Genomic DNA, 21,743 nt, shown 5'->3' on the forward strand with positions numbered 1-21,743 from the left:
ATTTGTTTCTGGTTCCTGCACCTCAAAAAGCTTTCCAGAGAAGTTAAAATAGAATTACCCAGCAAATACTTTTGCAGCTTTTTGTTAAGGAAAATTTGTTTTATTTGGCTTCTCTGGCCTTGGCAGAAATGACTTCTGGCTAGTCCTTCATTTCAGAAGCTCTCTTCTTTGCAGTGAAAGGGCCTTGCAGAAGTACAAATTATTCTTCATTGCATGCACACAGAGAAAAATCTTCAGTTTTGCTGATATGCTGAAATTCCTAAGAGAATAATTTGGGTTTGAAACAGGCAAAGGTCAAATGACCTAAGAGCTCTGATTATGAATACGGGGGAGAAAGACTTAATACAGCCACTGTCTGTTGAGCAGTAAGAGCAGTAAACCTTGCAAAGGGGTAATTTGCTAAGGCTGGAATGTATGTTTTGACTGAGGAATAAGAGAAAGACGGTTGATTAGGTTGAGTCAAACTGTGGAGAACAAAAAATTGTATGTGCAAGGTTAAATAAAGATAACTAGCATTTGTGAGTTAAGTACAAGCTAATTCACATTGCACCAACAGAACATGTTCACTCAAGCTCACTGTGGTGCTCACATGCATTAATATCTGCATTAATTTCTACATTAATAATTGCAGGAAACAGATGGACTAAGGAAAACAACTTGGACTGGGTTTTGAAAGAAGGCCTCTTCCTTCAGGGAATTTTTGACGTTTGTTCTTATCTTGTTTCTGCCCGGGTCATGGCTGTCAGTGATGGACTGCTGGTTTGTCAGTAGGGCTGACCTGGGTATTAGCAGCAACGTGAATTAGTTTGCATTTTGGTTTTTTTGTTGTTTGTTTTTTTTTTTGTGCACATGCAATTCCTTATAATATACATTAAATGGAGGGGCAGGCCTAATGAACCTAAGAAGCATAGTGAAAGTAGTAACTTAATGAGCATTTAGGTACACCCTCCTACTCCTTGAAAGGACTCCTGCAATTCACGTTGGCTGACAGGACGAAACCAGAGGCTTTGACAGGAGTTTTGCCACTGCTTCGTTGTGGTTGCTCATTACTTGATAGTTTGATACATCAATTCCTGATCTTCCAGCTGTACAACTAGTGGTTGCACCAATCCCTGCATGGAGTATAGTAGTACTTTCTCATACTTTGTGATTTCTTGTGGCTTCTGTGACCAGGATGGTGAGTGCCTGGTGATTTAACAGCAGATGAGCTCTCAGACAGGGTGATGAGTTGGCCAACAGCTATGAACATATACAGGTGGGGTCCATCTGGGGAGAGGTGGATACCTGCGGTCTGTGTGTACAACCCCCTGGTAGTGTTCACAGAGGGGGGCATTTTGGAAATCCCTGGTGGGTAACAAAAAGCTCACCAAAATGAGCCTTTAATTGCAGGGTGCAAACCTTCACTGCTGAAGCTGAGGGTGTCTGTATCAGAAAGTGAAGTGATCAACAGAGATGTTTGGTGAGCTATGAGGTGCAGGGGATACTGGAGGAACGGACAGTATTTAAGGGACCATTGGTTTGCCTTACTGCTCACCTTTTGGCAGCTGGAACAGCTGCTTCCTTGGCTATTAATCATGGTGATTTACAGGCTGGGAAATGCAGGGCATCAACTGTAGATCAAAGACCAAACGGATGGAGGGTGGACATAAAAGCTAGAGTGGAAACAAGGAGAGCAGTGAGCAAGAGGAAGTGCTCTGCCAACCACAGGTTGTCCGCAGACCACAGTTTGAGAAGCACTACTTCCTGAGCCACACATATATCACCGAGCCAGACCAGTAGCACAAGCCTCCTGCAAGGTATGAAGGGCTACTGAACAGCCAAACCTGCTTCGTGGGACACACTGAGCCTGTCATTGCCACTTCCATTATCCAGTTTTTCCATACATCTCAGAACTTTGCAATGCAGGAACCTCCTTGCTTAACTACCTACATCTTTTCTCTGACATTTGCCTGCCCATCCAGAAACTTGTTTTATATTTCTAACTGAAGGGCGCCAATCAGCTAGGTGTGATCTCTGAAGACCTCAAAAACTTTCTTCTCTCACTGTTTTTTTTTTTTTTTCATTGTTTTTGTTTGTTTGTTTGTTTGCTTTCTGTTTGTTGGTTTAATTTCTATCTGGTCTCTTGACTCTATTAAAAAAACAAAACAACTTTCAGTAAAGTCCAAATTTACTATGTGGCAGCATCAACTTTTGATGGATAATGTTAGTTCTTTTGCTATGGGTTTTTCCATGAGTCACTTTTCTGCCCTCCCATTTTCTTAATACTCTGCTTCATGATTAAATGACTCAAAAAGTTTACAGATGATGGAGCTCTCTCAGTAGGTGTCTGGGGTACCAGACTCCATTCCATCAGCTTTTGGGAGATAAAACAAAACTTAAGCAAGGTCACCTAACACAGATCCATAAATTAAATCAATCCCTCTTCTCCATTTTGGATTAGTTTGTTCTGAACTGATCAAAGGAGCAAATATGGACTGACTTGTGAAAATGAAGAGAAGACATTGAGAAATGACCACATCTAAGATGGAAGCAAAATACGTCTTGAGGCCCTTTAGCTGTGGTGCTGCTTAACTTCCAGTAAGCTGAAAGAACAGCACATGAATTCACAAGTGTTGAAACAAAGATTTTTAATGAGTCAATCTAATTGGAAGTGATATTACACCACAAAAAGCATGGGTAGTTAAGTATGTGGAATGGGTCTAGCTAAGGAAACCTTGTTGTACTTTTTTGCTGCTACTCTTCTAACTCTGATTATTCCTTCTTCAGTGGGCTAGTTCAGAACTTCATACCCTTTCCAGCATGAAAGTGACTGGGAAAAAATAGGTTCAATGAGCTGCCTCTATCACCAGTGGCAGACTGAGTCCAACTGGGCTGGTTGTGACACACGGTATACATGTAGAACAGGGTTGTGAGTTTTCTGTCAGTCTTTTTAATTGTGCGATCTCAGCACTGTCATCTGATGCCTTCCATGAAGCTCCTTGCTCGCAGCTCTCTCTTTCAGCCTCAGGAATAACCAGCATTGTCCAGCTACTTCCACCAGGACTGGTGTGCCAGCGTCAGGAGATTCTACCTTTTCCTCTCTCTTCAGCTCCTTTGAGCTTTGTAAACCGTATTGCTGTACTTGAAGGGTTTCCACACAGGTGAGCTTCAGACACGAACTGGCTTGTTCCGAATAGTATCCCTTCAGGTACCAGGAGGCTTTGGTGCAAAAAATTGCTCTTTACCTGGTACATGGAGTTAAGGTCTCTTGTCCTTCTTCAGCTCCCCCAGTAACAAGCCCACTGGCAGACATTTTAGCAGCTGTGGTGCCTGCTCTGCCGTGAATACAGATATTCTAGTGCCTCTTTCCTTGAGGACAGCACAGCAAACCACTGCTCTCTTTCTCTCTTAAAGCCTTCTAATATTCAAAGGAAGAAGCAGAAGCAATAGTAATAATAAGTAATGATAAAAGACTAGTTGCTAATTCTTATACCTGATTAATTTAAACAAGGAAAGGACCTCGGTCATTAGTAATCAGTGCACTGCAGAGCATTTAGTTTCTGATTTAAGGTTCAGATTTAATAACACCTGGTACATCTTCTCAGACCTGTTCTGGTGGCAGGGAGAAGCTGCAAATATACAGGACTGCACAGGCTGGTGGGGGCTGGCATGGACGGAAACTCTGACCTAACTCATCTGTCAGTCACCACTGCTATTGCACACAACTTCTGTGCATCTCAGCTCCCTCTGGGCTGTTCAGAGTTTATACGGTACAACCCAGAAGCCCTTAGCATCAGCAAGTCCACAGAAACATTTCTGAAATCCCTTGCAAGGGTATACCCAGGCCTGCATGAAATTTAGTGGCTTGAATCTCCTTGCAGTTCTGATGATTTCTGGGAATATTCAGCTGGCAAGTGTGGCCCAGTTTCTGAAGCAGAGGAAGCATTTTGTCGGTGCACAGTCACTGTGCAGTAATCCAAATCACCATTGTCATTATTATTAATCTCAACCAAGCAACCTGGTAACTTCTGCCAAACTGGGGCAGGTGTATGCGTGTAATCACTGTGCAATTAATTAATCTGTGTTGCCAATCAATATGCAACACATAGTCCCCTGCATCCCAACTGAGTTCAATTTAGCAGAGCAATTTGGAAGTACTTTGCAGGGAGAACTCAATAAAAAATGTAGAGCTGGCAGCTCTAAGGCCAGCTTTGCAGCTTCACATCACACGTAACAAAAATGAGCACCTGCCTGTACCAGTCAAAGGGTTTTGAAGGACGGTGGGAGAAGGGGGAAAGAGTTAGTCAAACAGCATGTTGTTTCTGAAAACTGTGAGCTTCAAAATCATCCAACTGTGAACTCTGAGTGAGCGAAATAGCAAAGGCCGTCTGCTCACCGCCACGGCCCCGCAAATCCCTTCAATTGGCAGCACAGCAAGAACCCGGGAGCTGCCTGTGCTCCCTCCTCTCTCTGCAGCTACCAGAGCTACCAGGGAGCCGGATTAAATTGGGGGATTAAGCAGTCCCACAGCCTGGCATCTGGCTCTTTGTGACAGCTGCACCCAGGAAAGAAGTCAGGCACTGGTGCCATAACTGCGTCAACTGGTGTGTCATGGGTCACAGCATCACAGCTGGAAGAGGTCTGTCAGGTCATTCACTCCCATTTCATAGCCAGCACTGGATTTGGCTCAATAAAGTGTTTGCTAGTGCTTTAAATATGGTGTTTTAAGAGATTTGGGCAATGCAGCTCTCTCCCCCTTCTCTTTGGAACTTATCTATCATCTGTTATAGCTCACTGTCAGGAAGCGTCTAGCCTAACATTCCCCTGTTTTAATATGACCTCCATAATGACTCCTCTCTTCTCCCTCTTATCACAGCCTCCCCTTTTGCTGGGCTGTCCTTTCCTGCCTGTGTACAGGAATTACAGCCTGCTTCCTTCTTCTTGGTTGGGCTGGCTTTTGTGGGAAGGATACCCCACACCAGGGCTCCCATCCCTGAGGGTCCCCAAAAGGCTGGGCTCCTCTCCTGCCAAAAAGCCTCATCCACTGCCTTTAATTATCTGCACTGAAAATCCCCTCACACTTAAATCACAAGATGTTTCCATTAAAACAAATCTTTTCTGACTGTTCAATTTTTATTTTGCATGTCTAAATCTGGAATGATTTTCTGGTTTTCATCTGTTCTCTAAAGCCTGGATTATGAGCCCGACACGCATCCACATGCTTTGCAAGTGCAGTTCTGTTATTTTTCCTCACCAGCCAGTTGTTCCTGGTGCCAAGCCCGCATTGCTGCTGTGAGCAGGGCTCTGTGCAGGCGCTGTGCCTGCCGGAGGGAGCAGAGGGCTGGGTGCCTCTGCCCACATCAAGGCTGAGCTCCTCCCTGGGGAACGCAAGGCCTGAGCTCATCTCTGGGTCCAAGACACTCTGTATCATTTCCTTGCCTTTGCTGATACCCTCAGTTCCTTCCAGGTGATGGAATTCATGCGTATTGGTGCTTTGCTGACCCTTTTCTTTTCCCGTTACATTATTAATGGGTAATGAAATTCAGCATCACTGGAGCTAGTGCAATGCACGTCACCTGGTGACACAGGAAGGCATTATCAGCACTGGCCACCTTTTGTCCTCGGTTTCATACATCCTTGGCAAGAACAGATACACATTTGCATGACTAATATGTGGAGTAGCTTTTGCTAACAGTGTTATGGAGTATTTCACTATAACTCACCTGCCTTTTCCTTCAGCTCATTACTTCTTTCCCATTACCAAATATGACTGTTCCCATCTAGCACACACTTTCTTTTTGCATGGTTACTGGGTGTTTCTTTTAGTTTCTGCTTTAAAGAAAGAAACCAAGAGGTGACAGGGGGTTAACTTCCAAAAGCTTCCCTCCACTGTTTAACTCTGTGTTTGCTGAGATGATGCTGATTAAAATCATAAGTTATTGTATCAAAAAGAAATTTCCTCACCTATGTGACAAGCTGGGTGTTTAGCACAAGTGAAAAGAAAGTTATTTCTATTTCCTTTTTTAAGCATATTTCTCTCATTCTTTTTGCCTTTGCCATAACATTGAAAATGTATTGATTAAAATCATGAATCTGTGGGCTAATATTCTGAATCAGCAATAGGGATTGCAGAGGATCATACGTTTTCTAAGGAAGCTGTCTCCATAGGGTTGCAAAAGAAAAAAAAAAAAAATATCTCACTGGGTTTTGGGATTTCAAAGGCTATTTTTATAAAAACTAAATTTTGGACTAAGCATGCTGTGTTAGATTAGGCCTTTGAAGGGACTCTCTTTTAGTAGTTTAAGTCTGACCTTGTTTGAAATACACTACTTTAAGATCCATATCTTTTTTTTTTTTTTTTTTAGAATCACCATTGTCATTTTTAAATCAATGAAAAAAAAAAAAAAGGAAAATTAAAAGACTTGAAATAACAGTAAATCAAAAGCAAGAGTCCTGCTTTTTCCAACTCTGACATCTAAGCAGCAAAACTGAGACAGAAGAACTTTGTGCATGTTCTTCTACATTTTCTCTACTGTTAAAACCAATTAATCAGATGAGTGATGAGCACATATCCATGCATCTATAGCCTTGTTCAGTAGAGCTCTTAAGACCAGAACTGTCAGCAGTCCCACTGGCTGCAGTGTTAAGCACCCGTATAAATGCCTTGTTGAATCAGTGCTGCGGCTAGAAACCAGCATTTGATACCATTCTGCTGTTAGACTGTGGGGACTAAAAATGAACAGAATTAGCTCTTTGTCTCTCTGATCAGGACACAGATCTAAAGTAGAGCATGCCCCAGATCTTTAGGATTCCCAACAGCACAATTTCAATATTCTTGTATCTTGTCCATAGCTGAGAATAAGGTCTGACTTATTTGTGGGTGTTACTAATGTGGTACCTCAGGATGGCCCCTCTCTCATCATGCAACATCTGTTTTTATTTACTTGGAACAAACAAACCTTCCAAAGAGTTCACTGTGTTTGTACCCTCTGTGTCTTGTCCTGCAGGACTTGCTGGGTCGCACTGATCAACCGAGCGCTGTCTGCAGGGCTGGGCCTGGAATTACTCCGATACCTCTTCTGTAGGGGACAAATTTCTGCAGAGTGCATCCTCACACCCTCTCCTCTGAGCCCTGTGCCCTGCAACTGGCAGCACAGGTGGAGGACTTCCCAAAGGCAGCCGCAGGCCCCACGGGGCACAGGGGCAGGGACGCGTCCATTGCTGCAACCACCAGCCGCCGCCTGCAGCACAGGCCCATGGTGCAGCCGCGAAGCTCTTGCTGCTATTTTTAGTCAGCAAGATGTCTTGGTCTGCCTTTCTGCAGGCTGCCGAAGGGCAGCCTCACTGGCTGCACAGCGGGGCTGCCAAAAAGGGAGAGCAGCTGAGGTGCCTCTGGCTACTGCTGGCAGACTGCCCCTGAGGGGCCCCGAGAGCGGGTCGAGGCACCACACAGTGCCTCTTCACAGCTCCTGCTGATCTGCCTTGCCTGAGCACTGGTACCCTTGCTCAGGCAAGGTAGGCAGAGGAGACAAAACCAACAGCCGGCAGCAAAAAACACCTTGCAAGTTTGTGGTCTGAAAGCCAGGCGTGTATTATTAGTGTGAGGCAATGTTCCTTGGGACCTGTCTGTCGGGGCCTCTGTGCCCAGTCTGCCTCTGTCGTAGCACGGCATCTTTAGTCTGATACCCCTCGTGCATAAGTGCACTGTGTGTGCATGTCTGCATGCGTGTGTTTGAAGTCCTCACTCCCCCGGAGATTTCCACCTGCTGTTCTGCTTTTACAAGGGACTCCCTTGCTGTGTTTCAGCCCCAGCAGCGATACCAGTGAAGACGGGAAAGAGACACTTCTCTGTCGGGCCACTGCCCTGCGAAACTGCCTCTCGCTTCCAGGAATCAGCATCCTTGATAAACTCATCAAGACCTGTCCTGTCTGGCTTCAGCTGAACATGAACCAGGAAAGGGCTGGGGCGATACTTGGCAAAGAAGCAGCAGGGGTAAGTCCAAAGTGGTTTTTGGTTCAGACAACCACATTTCCTGTCCCTGGTAGAGCTGTTTAGGGGAGCAAGCAGTGTTTCTTTTCATGTGGAAGCAAAAATATTTAGCAATTTACACTATTTCCACTGCCACTTGATGCTTTAGCCACACACAGTGGCACAAGACAAACTTAATGGCTTTGGGGAGCAAGAAATTTTGTCTGCTTTTATTTACTTAGCATGTGGTTTCATGGGGATGCCATCTTATTCACCCCAAAACCAGGCACCTGTGCCTGGCTTTTCCTGGGCTCATGCTTCTCTGCAGACACCCTCTCATCCAGCCTCCTGCAATATTTTTCCTACAGCTGTGCTTACATTTTATTTCAAGCAAGAGAATTTTTAAATGAATAGTATAAAAATAATAAACAAACAAACATAAATGAAACAGCCTTACTTTGCAAGAGAGAAATTTTTCCAGTCAAGGCTGTATCTGGATTGAGGAAGGCCATACAATTCTCCAAGATCTGGAGATTTTCAGAGACATTGGCCAGGTGCAGAATGGGTACAAAGAAGTTGTGTTTTGTTTTTCTTTATTAACCTCTGGCCCTCTGCTAGGCACAAGGATTAACTCTGGAGGGAGTACACGAGCACTATGGTTGCTCAGATGTAGCCTGAACTCAGAGAACTGGAGAGAAGGAGCATGAAGAGCCTCCTTGGCTCGAGTTTGAATCCATCAGGATTATAGGAGGTCTTCATGGGGCGTAGTGGATGAGTGCATCAGCAAATGAGCAGAGCAGAGAGACTTTCCTTAGGTCTTAGGCTAGGCTGAGGAATTGCAATGGAAGAGTTTGTATGTTGACTATTGAAATTTGGAGCAATAAAAAAAAAATCCCTGAAGAAAAGGCTCTGAAATTCTGGAAGTAGCTGGGAGTAGTTTCTATTGCAGTAACTAATATTTGGTGCCCATAAGCTAAACATTTGGAAATAGCAAACTTCTGAAAAGCTCAGAGCTTGCTTCAGAAAACCAGCTCTGCAGCAGAGGGAGCTCCCCATTCATGGCATCTTGGTACAGCGGGTGTCAAATGGACCGAGCTGATGGCAGAGCACAGCAGGAACTCACTGCTGATCTGAGGAGGTGTGGGTCTGCCCCGTGGCTGGGTCAGGGTAAAATCTGTCACAGGGCCACCTCCCCACTCGCCCACCTCCCAGAACAGCTGGCACTGCTGAATGACCCCAGTGGTGGGATTGCCTGACCAACATGGGCTGCTTGCAGTGCAGCGCCTGCTCCTGAGCAAGGCAGCAGGACGCTGCAGGCGCTGATGGGCAGAGAGACCCCACAGCAGTGCAGGGCCCTGCACCTCACCCTAAGCCAGACTTATCAAATCAGCCAGGCAAATATGCTCTAGAAATCTTTTTCCTTCTGCACCCTCTGAAGAGGGAGACCTGAGTGACTCTGACAGAGCCATGTACATACGGCCCTGACCTCCCAGGCTAGGAGCCACTCCCTGCAGGCAGGGCTGTTCCCCACCTCCGAGCAGCTTCGGTGCTGAATCTTGTCCCAGTTCCTCCTCCTCACACCTTCCTCCGGCACGGCTCTGTGCAGGGAGGAACCGAGCTGGCAGGTCAGAGGTGTCCCACGGCAGGGACCAGCAGTGGGCAGCGCCTGCTGATGCCGTGGGAGCTGTGTGGGCTCTGCCGCCCACCTCCCAGAACAGAGCCAAGGCCTTTCCCACCGCCAATGAAAATGGAAGAGACTGGTTGGCATGCCGGTACTGACCCCGGGCAGCAGGGTTGGGTACAGCTCAGAAATCCCACCTCCCCCTCATCTGAGCATCTGTGGTCCAATTTTAGCCTTTGGAGCCATGGCAACTAGGCGCGCTGATCAGAAAACAGAAGTGATTCATTTCTAGGTTTCACTTCTCTCCTTGTTTTAATTTCAAATGAAACACTTGACCACTGCGATGTGAGATAGTGCTGTCTAAGACCCAAGGTAGCAGCAGCAGCAGCCTCTCGAGGTGGGTTGGATGGACCATTCTGTCACACAGGTTGTAAGACCTGAGGAATGGAGAGCCTCTAAGGCTCGTACTTGCAGATACTCTCCTATGTGGAAGGTGGGTGCTGCACTGCATTAGAAATAACCATGTTTCCATCATGAACCTTGAGCCATGCATTTACTTGGATTTTTCTGCACTGTCAGTGGACCTGAGCCTATGGGATTTCTTTTGCATGGCAGAAGCCAAGACCTCATTGTGTGAGGTTGCAAACCTGCTGCAAGGCCGTGTGTTTAGCATGGTTGCTTTAAAGTGCCTTGAGATGACCTTAAGATTGCAAGTCAAGCAGAGAAAAGTCCTGGCTTCGAGAAAAGCTCCTTTTAAATTCCTCTCTCAAGGAATTAATGACTTCTTGTTAGATTTTCACTACACTGTAATTGATTAATCATTTTATCAACTCACACTTCTTTCTAATATTAATATCCAGACTCTAGAATTAGCCGTTTTTTTAATTCCATTTTTATGAAAATACTTTGACTCTCTCCTGCTATCAACGAACAGATAAGAGTGCAGATTACTTTGTCTTTGTATCTCCAGCTTCAAGGTACAAGCTAAAAATATACTTGACAATGAGCTCTAATTAGAAACATGGTTGGGAGCTCACACAATTCAAAGAACAAGAGACTCTTATTTTTCTTTCTCCTTTTTCTTTCTCCTTTTCCTTTTTCCTTTTTCCTTTTTCCTTTTCCTTTTCCTTCTCTTCTCCTCCCTCCCTCCCTCCCTCCCTCCCTCCCTCCCTCCCTCCCTCCCTTCCTTCCTTCCTTCCTTCCTTCCTTCCTTCCTTCCTTCCTTCCTTCCTTCCTTCCTTCCTTCCTTTCTTCCTTCCTTCCTCCTCTCCTCTCCTCTCCTCTCCTCTCCTCTCCTCTCCTCTCCTCTCCTCTCCTCTCCTCTCCTCTCCTCTCCTCTCCTCTCCTCTCCTCTCCTCTCCTCTCCTCTCCTCTCCTCTCCTCTCCTCTCCTCTCCTCTCCTCTCCTCTCCTTCCTCAGAATCATCTAGGTTGGAAGAGACCTCCAAGGTCATCTAGTCCAACCTCTGACCTAACACTAACAAGTGCTCCACTAAACCATATCACTAAGTTCAACATCTAAACATCTTTTAAATACCTCCAGGAATGGTGACTCCACAACTTCCCTGGGCAGCCCGTTCCAATGCCTAACAACCCCTTCAGTAAAGAAGTTCTTCCTAACATCCAACCTAAAACTCCCCTGGCGCAACTTTAGCCCGTTCCCCCTCGTCCTGTCACCAGGCACGTGGGAGAACAGACCAACAACCACCTCGCTACAGCCTCCTTTAAGGTACCTGTGAAGTGCAATAAGGTTGCCCCTGAGCCTCCTCTTCTCCAGGCTGAACAATCCCAGCTTCCTCAGCTGCTCCTTCATTTCTTTTTCTTTTTTTTTCCTTTTTTTTTTTTTTTTTTTTAATATATTTCACTGGTCCTGTTGAGGTGCTCCCATCCAGAGGCACCTAGGCAACCTGTGGGGATGGGGCTGGCAGGAACTTTATGAAATGGGACAAATGCCTTATGTTCTATGTATGGACACTTGAATCCTTTCCTTCTCAATGTACAAGTGATTTTCTTGCTTTAGACATCGACTGAGACATTCAGGGTGAGTTCTCCATGAATTAGGGCAATTATGTGAGAAACATCACTTGGCAAATTGGGAGTGCTCCTTTCTACTGTTCCTTTAGTGAAACAAGGGGCTTAAGTGGGACATCAGTGATGCATAGAAATCTTGCTGGTTCCTTGGCAGGGCTGAATTTCACCTGAATAAAATGTCCCTTTAGTCATTATTTTTGTCATGTAAAGTTTGACCAGTGGAATGAAGCTAAATTAAGAACATTTAAAGGCAGATTGAACTGATAAGGGACTTCATTGTCAATGACCTAAATTAAACTTCAGAAACTCATGTAACATAGCTAAGCTCTTGATTCCTTTTCTCCTTTTTCAGATGTTCTTGGTTAGGAAAGAGGGTAATGTGAACAACATGGTCCTTGCAGTCCGCCTGCCCGTCCAAAATGAGGTTCCTGATGTGCTGGAGTACACCATTAAAGAAGAAAAATCAAGTAAGCTCTTTACATTTTTTTTTCTCTCGTTCTGGTATTGTACAGAATCCTCTTGTGATTACCATGTGATTACCAGCATTTATGTAATCTCACTTGCAACACTCAGGTTCCTCTTGTGAGGGGCAACAGATTTTGATGCTATGGTGTTGTTCAGTTAATATTTCCTGCAGCTGCTTTACCTCAGCTCCTCTGCGGTTCTGCACCTTTTCTTATCATTTACTGACACGCAACAGAAAAGTAAAGCACCCCCAGACGAGCAGGCCAGTGCTTTGATCAAATGAAAGGAGCTGCTTTTCACCAGCTGGAAGTCCTGGGCAAAGTGCAAGGCCCTCACAGACTAACCCTTGTTAACTCAGCAACTCTGTCTCTATTTCTGCCACTGAATTGTTGACTGTGAGCTGTCTGACATTTATTACATTCCCTTTGCACACATCTTATATGGTTCTACTGAACAGCTGTTTACTCCTAAATTGTTTGACAGTTCTCAGTGCCTCTCTGTCTCTGGGACGCAGCTGGATCTTGGGCCTGGTGGTATCAGTGCTGCTCCCAGACAGCCAAGCCTGCTGCAAGGAAGCGAGGATGAACCTAGTTCACAGTCAGGCACATCTGCTGCAGCCCTTGGTATAAATGGATGTGCAATGCATGTGATTTCCACTTTCCAAGTAATATTTGCAAACATGGGAATTTTAGGGTAGTCATACAAACATGCACTTGGAAGAGTTCATCAAAATGTCTTCATATGGATCATTTATATGAAAACAATCAAATTGTCCGCCACTCTGCTCCTAAGCCATCCCCCTGGGGTGTACGTTTTACTCTCTTCTAAAACACCGGCACTTCCGCTGGTCAGTGCTGTGGTTTATTTGTTCCCCGTTGCTACTTGCTCAAATTGTTTTTTTCCTTCCCATGTACATTTCTTTACTTGTGATGCCCCTGCATCACAAACAGGTGTTAAAGCCAGAGGGACAGCTGAATCTCCTGAACTGCTCTAATATCAAGCAGAGGCCAGGGGCTGCCAGTGTTGCTCCTGCACAGAGCACAGCTGCCTGCCTCCCGGAAGCTTTCTCCCTCATCTGTGTGCACCTCGGAGCATGCACTTGGGGAGACAGCACATGCATCAGTGCTCCTGAACAAGGGCAGGGGGAGCAAAGCTTTTGCCACAACTTCAGGTGCCCAGATTAAGAATGCAGGGGCAACGGTTAGCTGCAGGATGTGGAAACTTTTTTTTTATATACACTTATTTGAAGTTGAGCTAGGGCTTAGGTTTTACATTGCGGAGAATTACTTTTTCTTTGGGGATAAAAGAATAATAATAATAATTTGAATCTTGCCATCCTAAAAATGTCATTTATAGAAGTGTTACTGCCTCACTTGTATCCTATGCCATAAAATTTGATTTCTTTGAGGACAAGCAAAATGAAATGTAGTATAAAAATTTCACTGTGAGTTAGTCTAGTTAGAAAGACTTTTATGTCGTGGTTTTGGAACTTATTTGCTTACTACTTCTAACTTATCACTAACTTAACATGAAGGACGTGTTCAAAGACACAGCTCTCCGATAGGAACAAGACTAAAATCAGTTTCCACTGCTTTCATACAAGTTGCAAAGTACATGGAACAGCGTAATTAAAAATTAGCTCTCATTCTAAGAGCAGGAGAGCTGTCACTACATATGCAGCAATTGCTGCAGCCATGAGGCTGGTGCATTCCTGTGGAGGATATTCACATTATTTTTAGCTTGAGTTCAGTCACTGTTGAACTGTAGAAAGCATCATTTCTCCATACTGCACCATTTTGACAGGAATGCACTGGGCAAGCAAATGATCATGCTTTTGCTTCCTTTCTCATTTAGTGTAAGTAGTTTGGCTTTTGAGTTTAGAGGAAACAGAATGGATTCTTATTTGTAAAGCCAAAGGACTATATTTGGTGCAAGGGGAGATTTACATCTGTGGTGTCTCAGAGTAACCTAACACATTAGCTTTTATTTATGGTTTCTGCGCAACTCCAAGCCCTTTCTAAAGTTTCTTAGAAAATGAAATTGTATGTTTTCAGAATGCTTTAAAAGAGTTACAACTAGAATCTGAGCTTCCCTGCTAAAGACACTGCTATGTTTGGATGGCCTTAGCTTAATAAAGTGCACTTTAATCTTCCGTGTTGCTACATAACACTGCGTAAGGGTAGGAGAGCTCTGAGTGTGCGCAGTGAGTAACTGCAGACCAAAGATGTTATCTTGCTTTGTAATGCATGTTTATTGCAAACAAAGTGCTACAATTCGTAATAGTGTGTAAAATACACCAGCTGTATAGCTGTATACCACTGTAGACTGGCAGAGATTTTCCAGGCATCTAAGTCTTCAGCTTCAGAAAATTAAGGACTCTTTAGTTCTTCCATGCTTCCTCAAAGGAGGCTTCAGCCTCCCACTGAACATCACAAGGAGGAAGATAAACCCTCCTAATAGCTACCTACTCTTTGAGTCTGTATGAAGTGCAGCAGAGCTGGTGCTCTCCCAGTGTTCAAAGGGAGTAGTTGTAATTCCCCTGCCATTCAAGAATCCCCTTTCCCAGCTGTGCTGGGGACAAGTGGCTTCATTTCTGCTGCCTGGCTCCTAATATTTTCTCTCTGAGTTGACGCATAAGCAAAGAGCTGTGTAATCTACCCCATGGAGAGCTACTTACCCCATTGTGACAGCTGACTCCTCATAGAGGGGATAAAGAGGTGGGAACAGGTTCTTCTCCCTGTTATGTCAGTGCGGCCCATTTGACTCCACAGATTTGATTGTTCTCAGCAGGACACAGTCAGTTGTAAAGTGAAAGCTGAATTTGCCTTGACATACATAACTCAGACTTTATGAAGATTCTCCCTTCCAGTTAAAATTCAAGTTGCAACCTACCTCAGCTTGCTATTTTAGAGCACCTTGCCAGCTGCTTCTTGTCCTCTTTATGAGGACTCAGCGCAACCTCAGCATCAGAGGTGACACAAAGGAGCACGCTCTGTCCTTAGAGGGTTACATGCAGTGATATGATGGTCCTGTGCCACCTCTGCAGTGATACCTGTTCCTCATTTTCAGTATATGCAGCTTTAAACGGCAAGTTTTACTCCTCAGCTTTTTGTAAGATTCTACTTTCCTGCCATCCTACTTTCCAGATAGTATCTGAAGAGGTTTTCCCCAGAATTGTAATGATGCTACAGAGGTTGCAACCCTGATATCTGAAGAGGCTTTCCCCAGTATAGTAATGATGATACAGAGGTTGCAACCCAGCCTCCAGGGTCCATATATAGATGGCCATTCACTGAAGCACAAAAAGGGAAGTTTCCTAGCCAAATAATGGTGCTTCATTGTTTTGCTCTTTCCCCATATCAGATCTGCCTTGTTGATATTTGATGAAATATTTAGGGAAGTATATTTTTTTTGAGGGGAAACACGAATTTAATTGTGATTTATTTATTTTTTATGGAAATCCCCAAAGAGCCCACTAGGTAGGAAGGTCAAGAAATCAGTCTTTCCATTTTTTCCTAGGGAGTTTTCACCTGCTTTATGAAGTAGCTCTCAAAATTATAAAATAGGAGAATAAAGAGAGTGGATTTTAAAAATTTCCTTCTTCATCTTTGGTTGTCCTTCCTTCAGTGACAGGGAGGCCAAAGCCTGGTCCAGCAGCAGGTGTGATAGTGATAGATAGATGCCATGTGGTTCTTCAGAAGACAGAAACCCAACAACATTCAAAGTCTTGGATCTCTGTGGTTTTGCTTCTTGTCCTGAAAGATCCCTTACTTCTCGCTCAGATACACCATAACACAGTGGAAATCTTCCAGAAAGAAGGCATGCTACAATATTTCTTCCATTTAAAGATACAACTTTGGGAGATAGCTCTCAAGCTCTGCTAAAATCTCAACCACTTTGGGTGCTTTCAGCCACTTCACACCAAAACAGAGCCTTAGCCTCACGCACCTCAAGACCTGAGCACCATTTCCTTAGATTCTTACCTTCAACTATAATTTCGTTTTTTCAAATTCCCTTGTCAGCTAACAGGTCATAACCTCAGGTCTTGATTCTCCTTCCCTTTACATGTATCTGGCCAGAAATCATGCCACGTGTCAGCGACATTGCAGCAGTATTAAAAAGAAATGAATCAGATGTGAGTTGACAGTATACTTCTCAGGAGCCCTGCCTATATGCTTTAGTGTATAACATGTAGTATTTGTTTTCTCAGCTCTTCTGTACTGAAAAAAGAGGATGTGATTCCTTTCCAGATATGTAAAATGAAGGTAAATAGAAGAAGTATCTGCAGTTGCAAAGAATAGGGGAGAGCTTATTATTATCGTGTTTTATAGAAATAATTATGGAATTAATTTGCCAAGTCATTACTGCATAGTGAATGCTAGACAATAAAGGGAGGTGACACAGTGTGAAAATCAGAGTCCTTCTCTGCTGAAGAAATTCTTTTCAGAGGTGTGAAGCTACATGCAGAGAGGAGCCACACAGACTGACTCCACGTGGGTTCCTCCAAGCTATTTCCTTCTGAAACCTGCTCTGAATTCCCAGTGTGGTGCTTCACAGAGAGGGATGCTGGACTCTCAGATACCCAAATATAATGAATTCAAATTATTTTAAGCATAAATTAGCAAGAATTAACCCTTCCCAGGGGACCTGGATTCCCAGGTCTGCTCCTGTAGTCCTGACGCACAGCTTCAAGCCTAACCAACTGTGGAAGAGATGCAAAATTGGAGCTTGGGTTTTTAAGGATGAAATTAAACAGCTATTCTTCATGTTTCAGGCTTCACCTCTATTGGCACAGAGTACTGAAAATGCCTTGTTGAATCTTCTCTTAAAAATATCCTTTGCAGTAACATCTCTCCCTCTGGGAGCTCAGTCATTACAGATAGACAGAGGAGGCAGGTGCTGGACCTGTCACAGTGGTGACCCTGAGCTACAAACACTGTTTTCCCTTGAAGTCTGTATGAGCACATTTCCCCTTACATTTGTGAGCTTTCTGTTCCCGGCGTGGCTTCCGTGCCACCTTCATCTATCCCTTGGTCATCACACTGTACTCCAAGTGACTCATTATTTTCCTTTATTTCTCCCTTCCCACCGTCATGGCTTAGCTGTTTCATCTCTTTGAACTGGTTTTATCTCTGCTGCTGTATTTCCCGCTGATCTCAGCTGGACTCAGCTTCGCCATCCTGCAAGGTTGTTCACAGGGACAGTCGCCCACCCACTCCTGCAGGAAAACCCTGCAGTGGAACCTAGAATCTCCACAGGGCTATTTGGGCATCAGCAGGTTTGTACTCTGCAGTGTCCATGTCCATGTCCATGGCATTGCCTTTCTCAGAGCCTTCTCATTTGCTGGCAGCCAGTGACTTGTCCTCAAAACATTCTCTTCCCCCAGGGGAAGTTCCCACTGAGGTGGAGGTGACGCAGGGAACAAATGATATGGCCTGAAGCGGTTTGTCACTCATAAAAGTGCTGATGTGGCAAAACACCTTATTTGGCCTTTCTTAATTTTAGATTCAGCTGAGGAAGTGCAGGCTGGATCCAATGCAAAATGCTTGAGGCAAACAGCTGAGATTTAGAAAACTGGAATAAAAGGAGTCAAGTAAAACATACAGCACTGGTTTACCTGCTGAGTTAGGTATCTGCTTTGACCAAAGGAAATCTGTTTTATGTGAAAGTTCCTGAGAAGCTGACCACTTTGTGCATCCACCTGCTGAGTCCTGCCTGTCAAGACAGTGACGAGTCACACGAGGTCTAGAGGCAGCAGGCCCTGCTGGGGTGCCAAAACAGCAATGCAGGCAAGCAAAGGTGTTCCTGTGCACACAAGATTTTAGTAAGTGTGAACTGAATCAGAAAAAAAAAAAAAAAGGAGGAGGAAATTTAAGGGCTAAGCTTTCAAAATCTACTTTCTTGCCTTAATAGACCCAGTTAGGTGCAGTCCCTAATGCCATGAAAACCAGCCTAACCCTCAGCAGACAGCTCTGTCCATCACTGCAAAGCTACTTCAGCCACTTCTACATTTCCATTCCTCCTTGCCAAGCACAGATGGGTAACTTTTTGATAATTAGACCAAGCCATTTGCACAGGATAAAAAGGGCATACATATACAGTTGTTCTGACTGGCCTGTATAGGTAACAGATGGTAATTAAGCAATAGTAATAAGGCAGCAGTATGTTTACAAAGGGTCATTAGAGTAACATGGGGATGGACTTTGCACATTTCTGCAGGCTTAGCTCTAAACAAAGCTCCTGGAAGCCCAGTGAGCATGCCTGGCACAACGGCAGAGCTTAGACACAAGGGATGCAAACTCCTCCTGTGTCCCTGTGTGGGTCGGCAGGTCCACGTGCATGAGGGCACTCACTGGGTGATGCTGGGCAAGGCATGGAGGAGGAGGCAAACTGACTAGCAACAACTCAGCAGATGCTCTTCGTTGGGCCAGACCCCTTTGGATGCTGGTAATAGACTTGCCTATTGCTCTTCATTGGCACCCTGGCCACTGTGGCCAGACATAGCCTGCTATGGCAGATTTCCCTATTTTATTTTGTTAACATTTCTTTTAATACATGTTGCTGAGGCTGGATTAGCAGCTTTAGGGCCCAAATCCTCATTGCTTACCTGGCATAGGATGGTCAGCAGTGTCTTCTCAGACAATCTCCAGTAAAGTACTGCTCAGATGAGGTCATGGGAAAAAACAGGAGGACGTCTCAGTCACTGCAGCTTACTCACAGTTTAGCTTCTTCTTGAGCGTAGAAAGTTGTGTGCATGATCTTTGTGATATCAATATATCTGTGGAAATGTTGGCAGCTTTCGCAACAGCCTCATCAGTTTTGCAAGTCTTTTTGTTAACACCCTGTCTGCTGGAATCAGGAAGCAGAGTGAAGATACGAAGAATTAGGGTTTTTTTTATTTTTTTTTCCTCAGAAAGAAAGCAAGCTTGTAATCCTCACAGCTGCAGAGTAAAACTAAAAGATGAAACCAGAAAATTTTCTGTAGACTCAGAAAACAGAGTATATAGGAAAATAACCTATAAGAAAACAATCCCATTTTAAAAATTCATTTTAATTGCATTTAATTTTGATCCTTATGATTTGACATGAAGATGGAAAAGATGGAAATCTCTGTTACTGACTGAGGTCGGAATCTCCAGATCTTCCACTTGTTAGGTACATACAATGAACTGAAGTATGTGCTTATATTCCTGACAATGACTTCTAAGATGAAGCCATTTATTTGGGTAGCACCTTCAGATTTTCACTGGAAGTAGAGCTGTAGGTTTTCCAGACATGGCTGGACGAAGTCTTGAGCAACTTGGTCTGACCTCTTGGCTGACCCTGCTTTGAGCAGTTGGGCTTGGGCTAGAGGCCTCCTGGGATCCCTGCCAGCCTGATGGTCCCACGAGAGGGAACCGAGCAGTGACGCTGAGTCAGCCCACAGGCGAGCTGAGGGCGGATGGCACGCCTCAGAAGGAAGAGCAGCAAAAGCTGTTCCCACCCTCTAAGACCCATTTGCTGGGAGAAATAGCACGAAGATTTACAGGGGGTGGTGGAGCGGGGTGGGTGTGAAAAAGAATAAATAAATATTTCCTAGGTTAGTGTACCTCCTGTGACAGCCACAACGCATAGCCTTCCTTTCTTTGGTAGATACCTTGTGTATGGGGGAAAGGAGAGAATGTGCTCTGCCTACCCAATCACTGCGCATTTCCAGTTGAGTTAGCCCACATGACATATCTCAACATGCTTGAAAAGGCCCAGGAATGCCCTACAGATGAAGCTTAATGCCCCTTGGCATATTGCAGGCTGAGGCAGACTCCATCATGTGGCGTTAATAGCACTGAAAGGCGTCTGGGCTGTTTTGTGCAGGTGCTAAAGGGACTTTTCAGTTGGAGCAGGCAAATCTAAGAAGTAAATGTTCATCCTGTCCTCTTTGCAAATAGAGCCTCTGGAGACAACCTCTGACTCATCAAAGAATGGGCAGAAAGGTCCGCCAGAAAGCACATGCAGTTATTTCTGTTCCCACTAGTCCTTCTCCAAAGGGTCACTTCAGCCGGAGTGGCCGGCCTCCTTGAATGGAAACCCTGCAGCTTTCAACACCGGAAAGGAGAATTCTTTGTACTGTAAACGTGGGCATGAAAAGCACGGTAGGGCTATTTATAGCCCTGATTTCCTCCGAATAGATGAGAGGCTAAACCTGACATTATGGACTGAAAAGATAAAGTTATTTATATTTTTGATGCCCCATGCTGCTATTCGGTGATCAAGCAGACAAAGAGGGGACTGCCATGGCAACCACTTCACGAACCACCATGCAGACTTGTCTACCAGCCAGAAAGGTCACTGAGCATCTCAAAATTCAGGTTTACTGTAGAATGTGATTTTAGTGTATATATGTATATATATAGAGAGAAAGAAAGCAAAAACGTTCGTAGTCCCAGTAACTAGTAGCTAGGGTACGGCAGTCACGACCTCAAGCAGATGGAAACAGGTGGGGGCACTGATCCCAGGAGAGGCAGGGGCCAGGTTTCAGGTGAGTTCAGGCTGTAACACTGTGCCAACACCACTATCACAAGAAGCGCTGTCACTGTCCCTCATTTGCTGGGTACATTGTGTCTGTGTCCTCGTGCCCCTCTGCTCCCATGGTGCTCTCCCCCATGGCCGTCATGGAGTGAGCAGCACAGGCGTGGGGTGCAGGAGTGGGGCAGCATAGGGGGCAATGCTTCGTTAGCCAGTGGTGCTGCCATGTGCTGGTCTATGTGAAATAAACCTAGAGGGAAGAAGGAATCGATATTGGGATGGAATCCCACCAATATGAGGGACATCACACCTGTTTCATAGGCTGAAAGCTGGGGCACGGGTTGCTGTAGGTGTCCACCACTGGCCCTGAGCAAGCCCAGCTCTGGGATCAGTGCTGTATTTACAGGGCCACAGAGAGGTGCTTTGCCTGCCAAGCACTCAGCGCTGTAACCCTGCCTTGCTCAGCACTGCTCAGACTTCTTCCTGGGCTTTCTGTGTACCCTGACAGGCAACTCCACTGCCATAGCGGGAGGGAAGCCAATTTTTCCAGCTTACTTCAGAGGGATGTTTCCCTTTATTGCTATTTGATGGAGCGTGTGACTGAGGCAAAGTAAGAAATTATTGTCAGCTCTGGACCTGACTAGCTGGAAAAAAGCAGAAGTGTGTGGAAAAAATAATAACAGACTTATCAAAGCCCGTGGGAGAAAAGCTCCCTCCTCTTTTCTCTCACCAAAAATGGCTGATTCCCCTAATTCCATCCCAATTAATGAAATCATACATTTCAGCAGCAGAACTTGTCCAAGACTTTTTTTTTTTTTTCCAAAGATTAGTTGTTCAATGAATAATAAAAGTTTGTGTATTTTTAGCAGTGGTAGCTGGAAAGGCTGAAGACATAGTTCACCTTACGCTTCAGATTTTAAGCAGTTTAATTGCATATAAGGAGGCCTTGGGGCATGCAGGCTAGTGTCCTATTTTCCCTATAGTAAATGAAATTACTCCTGTTCAGTGACGTAGGTGCCTTGCCGTTAAGGAGAGTAGACTGCCGAGTGCTACCTTGTCAAGCAGTTCCTGTTGCTGCCGATGGTTTTCTGCAGTACAGCTCTGAAGACATAGAGCTACCCTACTTATCTTCAGATTGGCCTCGCTCAGACACAGATAACAATCTGCCTGCATCACC

The 21,743-nt window shown here is 44.8% G+C and overlaps 1 protein-coding gene across 1 annotated transcript in view; it reads left to right on the top strand.

Moving 5' to 3' along the window:
• RIN3 (Ras and Rab interactor 3) overlaps positions 1-21,743 on the top strand; it is a gene marked incomplete at its 5' end in the record, with an annotated part of 67,438 nt that overhangs the window by 10,804 nt on the left and 34,891 nt on the right. Inside the window, 2 exons of the mRNA XM_084287439.1 lie at positions 7,786-7,972; positions 11,952-12,066. Of these exons, the coding sequence (XP_084143565.1) occupies positions 7,786-7,972; positions 11,952-12,066 (302 nt within the window). The remainder of the gene's footprint in view (positions 1-7,785; positions 7,973-11,951; positions 12,067-21,743) is intronic.

Source organism: Netta rufina (assembly GCF_964035555.1).
Source record: "Netta rufina genome assembly, chromosome: 5".
Lineage (NCBI taxonomy): Eukaryota > Metazoa > Chordata > Aves > Anseriformes > Anatidae > Netta > Netta rufina.